A 12,209-nucleotide genomic window follows, 5' to 3' on the forward strand; every position below is an offset into this window, starting at 1 on the left:
TTTTGTTTGGATCCACAATTGATGTTCTTGGAAGCAGCAATTAAGAAAGCAAATGATGTGCTGCACTGGGTAAATGTGCTGCACAAGACGAAGTGTTGAAGAGCAAGGATGTACTTTGAGATTAAGGGGCACCTGTAAAGTGGGACAAAGAATAAGGAAGATCACAGAAGAATCGATGCATTTGTAAAAAGCTGTTTGAGAAGATTGAAAGCATCATGAACTACTAGAAGAACAATCCATGTCTTGGAAGAAGTACAGCTGGGATGCTCACTGGAACTAAGAATGGTGAGATTTCACCTCTCATGCTTGGACACGTTATCAGGAAAGTCCCCTATCTGGAAAAGAACAGTCCGCTTGATGAAACGGAGGCTCAGCTGAAAAAGAGGAAGACCCTTGACTGTTTCATTGACACAGTGGCTGCAATTGTGAGCACGGCACAGGGCTGGGCTGTGTTTCCTTCTGTTTTACATAGGGTGGACTCCGAACTGACTCGATGACACACTCAGCTGTAGAGTTTGGGCCCCCATATAATTTAGTTCTAATCATTACATTTCAAGAATTACAAACTCCTAGCTACAAACAAGTCTCTGTGCAGTGCAATCAATGAAAACATTTGATTGTTAACTAAAAGGTTGGTGGTTCAAGAACATTGAAGGTGCCTGAAAGAAAGACCTGTGTCCTACTTCTGAAAAATCAGCTACTACAAATCCTAAGGAATGCAGCTCTACTGGCAAAAGTGGATGCCACGAGCTGATGGCAGCTGTTTGAATTATAAGCAGGTCCACAGGAGAAGCACTGTCACTTCCAGCAGCTTTTTCTAGAACTGGGAACCGTAGACTCCATAGCACAGTGTTTCAGATCTTGTGTACGAGTGGGAATTTAGAAGGATGTTCTCCAGCTCACTGTTCAAAGTTTGCTGCAACCTCCAGATATTGAGAGAGAGAAAGCCAGACATACATTCAGGTCGAGCATTTCTGTGAAGTTTCTAAACTCTGAGGTTTCTAAGCTCCATGTAAACTGAGATAATTGAGAAACAATAAAAATGGGTCAGATCATGCAAGCTCCCCAAAGAGACATTTATTCAAAAATAAGTTAAAAAAAATTAGCCCCCTTCTTTTCTGGAGAACCAATAGGGAGAATTATATTCTTTAGGACTGTTTGGCATATTTTGTAAGAAAATAATTGCCTTTTTTGGCTTACTATTATTTAGAAAAGGAAATTTTTATTACTCAGTACAAAGAGAAAGTATGTCTTAGAAACAATTTTTTAAAAAGTTTGTTTCTATTTATCTTTCACGGGATAATGATTTAACTCAACACGATCATTTTATTTTTCTTAGTTTCAGGATTATTAGAGTAACTAAATCATTCCAAGTACTTGACCACATCTGTTGTTTTCTGCTTTAAGGGGTTTCTGGGAAAATTAAAAAGGACTATTGTAACTTTGTGTTTAATGTTGAAGTTGTCTTCAACTTCTTTCAGGGACCCTGCTGGTGTAGCGGTTACAAGCTGGCCTGCGGTCTCTGAAACCCACAGGGGCAGTTCTGCCCTGTCCTTTCAGTCAGCATTGACTCGGTGACAGTGATTCTGACCCTCTTTGGAAGGCTATCGGTAGCTTGAAGGGCAATCTTTACAGCCAACGCACCTCAAGTTATTGGAGACTTAAATGTGATTGTTATGATGGTTTAAGGTTTCCGGACCTTTCTGACTAAAATAGACTAGAAATAAGAGCCTAGTGATCTACTGAAAAAAAAAAAGCCAATTAAAAAAACTGTGAATCACAATGATCCAGTCCCACAATACACAACGTTGCCATGATGGAAGCTAACTCAACAGCTGATAGCAGAAACGTGTATGTTTTCTCACATGGTCATCTTTTACTAGGGATTTTCTGCAGCATTATGCAATGTTTAAATGACCCCAGATGCTTTCTCATTCTGTATTTTCCAAGAGTTTCCCTGCTTGGAGCTAGGCTCAGATTGTGCCAAACACGATCTGACAGATCATGTGCCCACAACTGTAAAAATAAATAGAATGGAAAGTCAGCACAGATCGGTACTTAGGTTAGTGCCTACAGTTATCCAAAGGATTGAGGGACAAGTGATTGCCAAATATGTAACTCCTCTAAAAGCCAGAGAGTCATCATCTTATCGCCGGGCTAGTGGCCACAGCTATAATTCATCTCCTCTTGTGCACTCTTCCCTTTGCCCCTCCTCTCTCTGCCCCAGAAACTTACCCTATCCTGAGATCTGAGGTGGAAAAGTCAGATGTTTTCCAGTGCCGATTAAAGATTCCATTCTTTGGGAAAAGAACTAAGACTATGAGCTCAGTAGAGTAGGAATGGGTGAGTGCTGCCTACATTCATGGGGATTGCCACATGGATGCTGAGTGCTGTTACATAAACATTTCTAAGAGGGTGATATAACTTCTATCACCATCTAAAAAAATTTGTTAGAGACATGGGGTCAGTGAAACAACCTGTCTCAACTGATAATGCAATTCTCCAGGGAGAGAGACAGAGGCAACGAGGGCTACAATACCTGCTATCTCTGGGGGTGATTCCTATTTGGGGCAGGTGGTTGGTGAACACATTAGCATTCGCCCTATTTCAATAGCAGCACCACACTGTGCTTCTTTAGGAGAAGCACCTCCCTCCAGTTTGGTCTTCCTTGTTAGGTGGGCCTGACTCCACCTTCACAAGTTAGATGCACACACTACCTGGAACTGATCAATAAGAGGGTGTTTCGTTTTGGGGCCGGCACATCACCTCACTTGAAACAAATGACAATGAAGCGTGGGGTTGTTCCTAAGTCTCCTGGGACAGAACATTTCTTATTCCCTGTGTGCTGGAATTCCTGTGAGGATCTCTATGCTTGGAGCTGCTGGAGGATTTGATGCCATCATGTCATTAGTGCCTTCTAAGAACAAAGCCAGTCGGGAAAATCTTCGAGAAGAGATGGAGAACACTGCTTCCTGCAGACCTGCTTGAGTCTAACTTCCAGTTGGGGCTTTGCATGTTATGTTCGGCAGTGAGTCCTTTTTCCTGCTTTGCTTCGGGTAATTTAAAGTGCCTTTATTCTACTTGCAAATATAGAATAACCAATCTGAGAACACAGGATATACACAATTTGACAACGGGAATCTTTCCATTCCAGCTGGTAAGCTTCCTCCTAGTAACAGCCCCCCAGGAACCCACTGCTGTCCAGACCTCTAGGACCACCCCCTCGGTACTCCGGACTCCTTCACACTGATCAATTCAGGGTCAAGATCAGGCAAAGTGGGAAGCCTCTCTACCATCCCCTCTGATGAGTCATCTCAAAGTCACTAATAACTTTCATATTTCAAAGATCAATGGTCATTTCTCAGTCCTTACCTTGGCTTTCCCATAGTGTTTCAGCAACACAGCTGAAAAACTACATAGTTTCCATAGCATCTCTCCTACCTGTAGTTTTCACTTGTCTTTATACTCATTCCCAAGACCTGCTGCCTGTTCTCCTTGCCGGTGACTTCTAGATGTTGGCACATCCCAAGGAACAGTCCTTGGGCCGCTTTCCCATGGTCACACATCCTCTGAGTGGTTTATTCAGTCTCATGGCTTTGGCTAATATTCCAAAAGTATACCTCACTTAGGCCTCTCACTGGGACTCCATCTCCACTGGAGGTCTGATCCCAAAGCCAAATTCACCAGCAATTAGAACAGTGGGTTTTTAAAAATTATCTTGTTTATTTGCTCTGATAAGCTGCAAACATCACATATGCGAGGGCTTCAAAATATTGGTGGAAATTTTCTATTATCAATTACGTTTCCCACAGCTTTTAAACCCCCCTGTATAATCACATATAAGATATAAATAGATAATTCTGGATAAAGTGTGGCACCTAGTCCAGACTCATGTTTTTAATATTATCCTTAGAGACACTCTTCCTGCCATCCATGTACATACATACTCCTGTGAGAGCCACCGCCACCTCCCCACGACTTTTTTCATATAGTCTCATTTCTAACTTAAATTTAAGCACCTACTAATACTGAGTTGGCCCTTCAGAGAATTAGGTACTTATAATGCATCAGCAATTATTCCCTATTTCAAAGATTCATAAATTAGAATTTGACCAGCACATCATTGCTTAGTTTCGTTTCAGAACTCTTGGCATACAAAGGGAATACACAGAAAAGTTATGTACGCCTATTCCTGACTCCCTTCCTGGTAACCAGCCTCCACTACCACAAGCCAAGAACTGCATCCTTCCATTTTTTGTGTGAGCAAGCCACAGAGCACATAGGACATCAAACCTGTTTTTACAGGCTTAATTGCCATGAAGGACTTTAAGAATATGATGAAGGATGTATTGGGACAGCAGAAAGGAAATTAAGAAACAGGGCCCAAACAGATGATTTTGCATAAGTTGTTTAGAATACCATCAGATAAGTGAAATATCAGAACAAAGCCAAACCATGACCAGAAAGCATGACTGATGCATCCCTGACTCATTACCTTAGATCGAGAGAGTCCTCTGTGATGTTCTTCCCCTTCAAACCGTGTTGGAAAGAGCAGAAGCTTAAAAAAAATTGAAAGGATAATTTTGTCAGCAGAATCCAGATATTCTCAGAACCAGTGGAGTCACTTGCAGAATCAGCAAAGTAGACGAGATCCATCATTGCCCTACATATCTCAGCCTACTAGATCATTTTTACCTGTCTTGGCTGTACCTTGTAGGATCCTTCTCAGTAAGTTCAAGTACCACAAACTCTGGTCTTATTTATGATAATGATAATAGTTAAACAATAATGACCAAGACACATCGTTCTTTGGTGTCTCTTCAGTGGTAAGTATTTGATACTGCAGTTGACCATTTCAACAGCTCTACTGCATATTCTAGCATGTCCATCTGGAGAAAAAAATGCTATTATAATGTAATGCTCCTGAAAGGGTGGGTACAGTTAAGGAATTTTGCTAGGCAGTATTTATTGTCTACTCAAGAGAGCCACAAGATCTCTAGACAAGCTTTGGCAAATGTTTAACATACATAAATCATGGGAGGAAATTAATCTAAAGTTGAGCACTGAAAGCCTGTATTTTAGATTTGGTTTAACAGGGGTCTTGGAGACAATTTCCAGAGGGATCTAAAGGGATACGACCCTGTGGTCCATTCACGTTTGGGAGCATGTCTTTCTTTCTGTCCGTTTTAGATTTTTTTACACAAAACCCATAACAGCAACAATAATGAGGAAAATTATGATGACTGACTTTTAAAAACATACACACTGGCTTAATTTTCTTAGACCAATTAATCTATTGTTAAACTGAAATAGATTTCTTTCTTGAAGGAAATTGGATATTTTGTACACAAGTGGGAAATTTTGTTTGGAATTCTTTCTAGGAAAATATGTTATTGGAATAACTAAATATTTTAAGGAGTAGAGGTTGAAAATGTTGAAATAAAAATAAAGTTATTTGAGCTGTTTTGTTTCTTTGTTTTTGGGTATATGAAATCAGGGACTTTGAGCCTATAGGGAAAGAAACTATAACAAGGGTTTTGGGAGAAGGGCGATATGTAGGGGTGGGAGAAATATGAGGGAGATGATTCAAGAAGTTCAGGAAAGAAAAGTTTGGAGACTGATTATGGAAGCAATTGTACAATTATGCTTGACATGGTTACATACACCACGGAATGATATGACATATGTATTAATTCCCAAGTTATAGCAAATAATAATTAAAAAAGCATAGATCCAGGAATGGGTTTTGGGCTACCATTAAATCCTAGCTCCAACTTAAGAACAATTAGTTTTTACATCACAGCCCTGCTTGATGCTCACCTTCAGGAAATGATCACTGAAGATAAAGGTACTATAGCAAAGTGAATTAAAGAAATCAGATGGTGCCCTGCTATTAATTGTACTTATTAAAGAAATCAGATGGTGCCCTGCTATTAATTGTATTAACTGGAATAGTGGCTGGGGTCTTAAAGGCTTGTATTCAAACCAGGAATCCAAGCAAGGAATCAACTAAGTCCACACAGAAGAAGCATACCAGCTTGTGTGATCCAAAGATGACAATTACAAAATATGAATAGTGTGAGGAGAAACACATCAGAGCTAAAATTATGAACACCCAATTTGTTGAGGACTATGGGGGACAGTGGGAGCCCCAAACCCATCTGCAGAGTATCTATCCAGAAGGAGCTACTGGCAGATCCCCTCTAGCCACAGGCAAGAGTCATGAACAGCCTTACTATCAGGCCAAGGCCACTGTCATCTTGATTATGCTGGATCCAACTTGATACTTGACCGGTTGACCTCCCTATAGACACGGCCTGAATTTGTTCTGGGTGTAAGTATCTCTTAGTTATTCCATGACAGAAATTTCTTCCCTGGCTTTTTGAATGTTGATGGTGGTCTTTTCTTCTTAAGCATCATTTGCATTTTTGTCTTTGTACTATTATGATTTTATCCTTACCATCTTAGTGTGGTTTTGCTTTTATTGTTTTCTGTTGAGTCTCCCAGCTGTGAAGTACAGGAGGAGTGAATACATAATGATAATAACTGACACAAGGGGATATATGAAATACAAGGGTAGGTGATAAGAAGGGAAAGGGATTTGGGTCTTAAATAATGAAGGTTGGAGGGAGGGAGCACAAGAACGGATTGTGATTGCGGAACTCTTTAAAGGTGATGTACTGGAGGAGATGTACCACATCTAAAATTGATTGTACAATTCTCCTTGATTTGACTGAATGATTGAACTATTGATATGTAAACTACATGCTATAAAACTGTTGAAAAAAATTAAAAATAAAGCTATTTGGAAAATAATAAAAGAAAGTGAAACAATTCTGGAGGGTCCATTAAACAGCCAGTTTATTAAATATGTTATACTCTGCACTTAACAACAAGGTTAAGCTTCTTACACCAGATCACTATGTGAAATTTGGCATCATGAAAGAATGGAAGTTGACGATATCAGATTCCTGCATGGAAGATGACCACCACATTACGTAATCACCAAATTGCGTCATTACATAATTTGCAAACTTCTGAGAACCATGGCCCAGATAAATTGTTATATAACCTGTACCTTTCCAGTCAGTGTTACTATTGTCTTGCACCTGCACATTGTTTGTGCATCAAGTAGTTGGATAGTAGATTTATTTTACTCTAGTTGCGCATGAGAATTGTCAGATGAGGACTAGGGGTGTGTGTGCATCTTTCTCTCCCCCATCACTTAGAATGGAGTTTCTGTGCCTTTTCTCAGTACTTTGTTCCATGATCCAGCCGTTCTCTTCTGTCTAGTTCTTAACCTAAGTACTACTTCCTTCAGATTGAGATACTTTTTCATGAGAACAGAGATGTGCAGTCTATTCCTTTGTTCTCAGTTCATGATGTTTCTGCAAAAAGGAACCATGTTGCACAGTCTTACCTTTTGAAGGCCTTACTCCGGTCACTATTGTGGAAGACAAGAAACTTGGAATATCCGTTTTGGAAGAAGATTTCCAGGGAGATATCCTATAAAGAAAAACTCCTTTTATTATTCCTGATGTCTCTTTGAAGGCACTCTTTTCAATTTAGAGAATGAAGGTGTCTTTAAATGACATAGCAGCTAGGAATTGGTATTGTGTTTCTGAATCAGGAAGCCCTTCCTGGTTAATTCTTTGGATCTCCCAGAGGAGTATGAAGTCCGTAGTGACAGGGACGATTGATTATCTCAGCAGGAAGTGATGGGGAAAGGGGATCCAGCACCTGACAGCAGCTCTAGTTCCTTTGACTTCAGACCAGAGCAGGAGGATCACTTCTCACCAAAGCAAGTGAGGAGTAGACAATGGGACTCTCATGGAATGAGTTGTAGCTCTCAGAAAAAGACAGATGGAAATTCAAATTCCTGTACCAGTGAGCATGATCCTTGTTATTTTGTTATGATAATGAGGCCACACAGAGTACCACCATACTCTAAATCTAATTCTTTCTGAGGAGTCTTCTATTTAAAAAAAACAAACAGGAAAATAGGAGGAACACATATAGTGACAGAGAATGAGTCTGTAAAACCTAAAGAATTGACAAGTCCTTCAAAGCTAAAACAGGGCCCCTGAAGTGCCGTGGGTGACAAATTGGACTCCTAACATAAAGGTCAGCTGTTCCAAAGCACTAGCCACTCTGAGGGTGAAAGGGGAGGCTTCCCACTCCCATAAATGGTATGATTTTCTACACACACGAAGAGTAATTTTTTTAAAAAAATGATGTATTCATGAAAAATGAGATCCTGGTTAACCAACAGTTCAGCACTTGGCTGCTAATCCAAAGGTTGGTAGTTCAAACCCACACAGCATGGGCTCTGCAAGAGAAAGTTATAGTCTTGGAAACACACAGGGCAGTTCTACTTTGTCCTATAGGGTCCCTCTGAATTGGAATTGAAAGAGATAAAGTAAAACCATCTTTTAGAGTTAATATCCCAAATTTGGACTCCCAAAGCTCTGGTGGCACAGAAGTTCTGGTGGCACAGTGTCTAATGCTCCACTGATGACTGGAAGGTGAGTGTTTGGACCCACATGCTTCCCCGTGAGGAAAAGAAGCGTCAGTCGCACACATGGAAACCTTATGGGAAATCTTGTCGTATGGGTTCACTATGAGCCAGAATCAACTCAACAAGACGTCTCCTGGCTTTGAGGAGCTACATCTCTCTCCTTTAAAACCACCTTCCTGTGAATTTTTCTTACAGTAGTACTAGATGACCCAAGTCAAACCAAACTCACTGCCATCGAGTCAATTCTGATTATAGTGATCTGTGGGTTTCCAAGACTGTAACTTTATGGGAATAGCAAGCCCAGTCTTTCTCCCACTGAGTTGTTGGAGGTTTGGAACTCCCAACCATGTGGATCACAGCCTGACAGGTAACCCCTACACCATCAGGCTCCTAGCACGATGAGCAGTGAGAAAATACCCAACAGCACCGTCAGAGACCTTCACTTTCTAATAGAGAACTTAGACTCCTGTATTGGAGGGCTACCTTTTCAGAAACATAAGGGAACTAGTAGGTTGGATGCTAACTTCCTAAACCAGGAAGATTCCTGTGTTTAGCTATAGATTAGAAACACACGAGATATTTGGCTGAGTCTATTTTAATGAGCCATTTTGAGCAAAATGCTGCATAAGGTATTCTCAAGTTCCTTTCAAGTTGTGGCAATCCCACACGTGCAGAGTAGAAGGGTCTTATAGGGAGTTTTCTTGGCTGTAATCTTGATGGAAACAGATCCCCAGGCCTTTCTCTTGCAGAGCCGCTTCTGGATGGGCTTGAACCACCAACCTTTCTGGTAGCAGCCAAATGCTTAAATATTGGGTTACCAGGATTCCTTGCTTCAGTAATATATCAACATTAAAAAAAGAGAAAATTACAAGGTTTTATTTCCTTTTATTTTTTCTTTCCCTTTTGTCTTCCTTCCTCTGTCCCCCTGTTCAATCCATTTCTAAGCTAGGTAAACAAGAGACTTGTAATAAGGAACAGAGTGACTTGAAATACAGAATAAAGGCTAAACAACATATTTGTAATATGGGAAAAAGTTCAGGAGGAGACAGGGTCAGGAGGAACCATTCTCAGGGGAGGGTGTATGGAAGTTGGGAGGAGACCTGGGCATAGAGGAGCTGGCACAGTGAGATCAAAAGTGGAGCAGACTTCAGGGGTGTCTGTCTTTATATCATTGACCATTTCCCCAGCAAACGTTCTACACCAACATACAGACATGGCTACTCTATCTAGTACCCATGTTCTTCCCTTTCTCTGACTGGCTGGTAGATTTTTTTAAAATGCCTTGCTCATTAGGACTCATTAAGTTCCCCAAGAAGAGGGAAGATATTTGTAATGGTCTTGCAAAATTCCTGTCCTTTGTGGTGTACATCAAGTTAAAAATAAAACACAAACAAAACCCAGAGATACAATGTGCAAAACGGAAGGTGAATGTGGACTCTGTGGATGACACAATTCACCCTGAAAAAAATCTCGAGTTCCTTTTGTAGGGAGAATCCCAGACTGCTCACAGAACCCTCCTCCCCCATATCCTGTCCTCTTTTGGTGAACATACAACCACACATTTCTGGTCTGGAGTGACGGTAGGACTAAGCAACCATCTAGAAACAAACACCATTTACTTTAGAAGAAGAAGTGCACTCATTGATATCTACTTTACCTGTAAAGTAGACAAAAATAAAAATTAATTTTGGGTACTTTATGTCTCTAAGTGTGCTAAGTGCTAGATATAGTTGTAGGGGGGAAAGTCATGCTTTTCTGTTTGTTGACAGGGAAATTAAGTTGGAATGAGTTCCATGAGTGTCAGGTGGCAGAACCTTGCTTGGGTCCATAAGGTGAGAGCCCTCAGTCCAGGCTCATTCTGACTGTTCAGAACCATCAGGGCAGAAGGTTCCCACGCGGTGGGTGCTCTGCTTTTCTTGCAAATAATCACACACGTGAGAACCAACTACTTTGTGGACAATTGCAGGGAGTAGAGATGGAGAGGGCTCATCAGATGGCCAGACAGCAGAATACCTGGTGGGTCAATATCTACAAGACAGCAGAATTGCCCTGAACTAGCTTCAAAGAAGCTGTTTCAGACAATAAAAACAATGATTTCTGCATGAGGACGTTTTGTTGAATTTATGTGCTGTGCACCCATAAGGGGAGTGACAAATATAAGATTCTTATAATCTCTCTTTATGGCCCAGCATTGCTCCCACTTGGTGTCTGCAGAGCCAACAGAGACCCTGCAGAGAGTGTGGGCTACATCTTGGGCCTGCTCCTGCCCCTCATACTCTATGACAGAGGCCCCGTATGATCTTTTGGGGGATAGAGAAGCAACAGTGAGTCTGCTGACATGAGGCTGCAGATGGCAAGATGTGCACTAAGAAATGAGATTTGGGTGTTTGGAGATAGATGAGAATAACGGGGAGAGAGGAAAGAAGGAATAGGGCGGGCCATGTGTCCCAAGGTGAGAGCAGAACTGGTGACAAGGTGGGCCAGGTCATTCCACATCAAGAAGGCTGGGACTCAAATATCAGTTGTTAGTTCCATGACGCAGTGCAGCTATTCTGCCCTGCTCTAAGTCTATATGACATGTTTGTGGCATCACAGGGTAAAACTGCACAAAGAATCAGAGTTCTGGGTCACTGAAGTCATGCTTCCATGGTCTGAATGGAGGCAGGTCCCTTACTACAGATATTGGGGCCTTGGTGGGACAAAGTTTTTGTATCATATGAACAAGTTGGGCTTCCGGCTATTTCAAAAGGCATACCTGCAGAAGAAAGCGTGTCTTGCGAATCTCCCTGATTTCTGCATAGCTGTAGCGCTGGCATGAGTAATGATTGCAGGACCTGTCTTTGCTGCACATGTTGAAAATGAATGGATCGCTGATGCTGAAAAGGAATCAAGACATGGAGTATATATCCAGACATCCACATGAAATGGAATTTGGTGAACCTCATCTCTGTTCCCTGTCAATGAGGCTGACAGCCTCTCTGCCCCCAGAAAACCCCTCTCTTCGCATCTGCTGGTGTCAGCTCTGGAATTTGGTTCAATGAGCATACAAACAACTATCTTGACTTCAAAATGTGGCACGAGAGGGAAAAATGCTCTGGGAGGGAGGATTCAAGATGGTGGACTAGGCAGATATACTATACAGACCCTCTGCATCAAAGATGCAAAAAAAGCCCAAAACACCCCAAATAAACAGATATGGTGGCAATCCTAGAACCCAGATATTAATGGAGAGGATAAAGAAGTAGATCACATATTGATGAGGAGGAAAGATTAAACAAAAATGTTAAATTGAGGGGTAAACTGCCAACTAGCACAGCATGACCATTTTGAGTAATTACAAGAAGTGTTTTCATTGGAGCAAGAACCAGATAACCAGCTCCATTTGCCCTGGGCACTGGGGGTGGGGGTGGGGGTGGGGAGCAGCACTCCCGCATTGGTGATCAGCGACTAGAGAGGTGGACTTCCTCCCTTATCTCCCAGTGACCAGGTGTGTGCTGCACCCCAACCTCACCTCCTCACTCCACCCCCGTCTCTTCCCCAGTGAGTGGTCACCTCCATCCCGACTGCCAGTACCTTTTCCTTTATCTTTATTCTTAGTTCTAGTCCTGACTCTCTCCTTTCCTTTCCCCCCACTACTTGTCCATTGCCATTTTCTATTATTTATTTATTTGGATCCCATGCAGCAGCATCC

General features: G+C 41.6%; 1 protein-coding gene across 1 annotated transcript in view; it reads right to left on the reverse strand.

Moving 5' to 3' along the window:
• WDFY4 (WDFY family member 4) overlaps positions 1–12,209 on the reverse strand; it is a 404,997-nt gene that overhangs the window by 93,428 nt on the left and 299,360 nt on the right. Inside the window, exons 44-46 of the mRNA XM_004716253.2 lie at positions 11,274–11,394; positions 7,421–7,506; positions 4,496–4,558 (exon numbers count right to left, since the gene is read on the reverse strand). Of these exons, the coding sequence (XP_004716310.1) occupies positions 4,496–4,558; positions 7,421–7,506; positions 11,274–11,394 (270 nt within the window). The remainder of the gene's footprint in view (positions 1–4,495; positions 4,559–7,420; positions 7,507–11,273; positions 11,395–12,209) is intronic.

Source organism: Echinops telfairi, unplaced genomic scaffold (genome assembly GCF_000313985.2).
Source record: "Echinops telfairi isolate 266 unplaced genomic scaffold, ASM31398v2 ScPeMD7_7465;HRSCAF=8503, whole genome shotgun sequence".
NCBI classification, from domain to species: domain Eukaryota; kingdom Metazoa; phylum Chordata; class Mammalia; order Afrosoricida; family Tenrecidae; genus Echinops; species Echinops telfairi.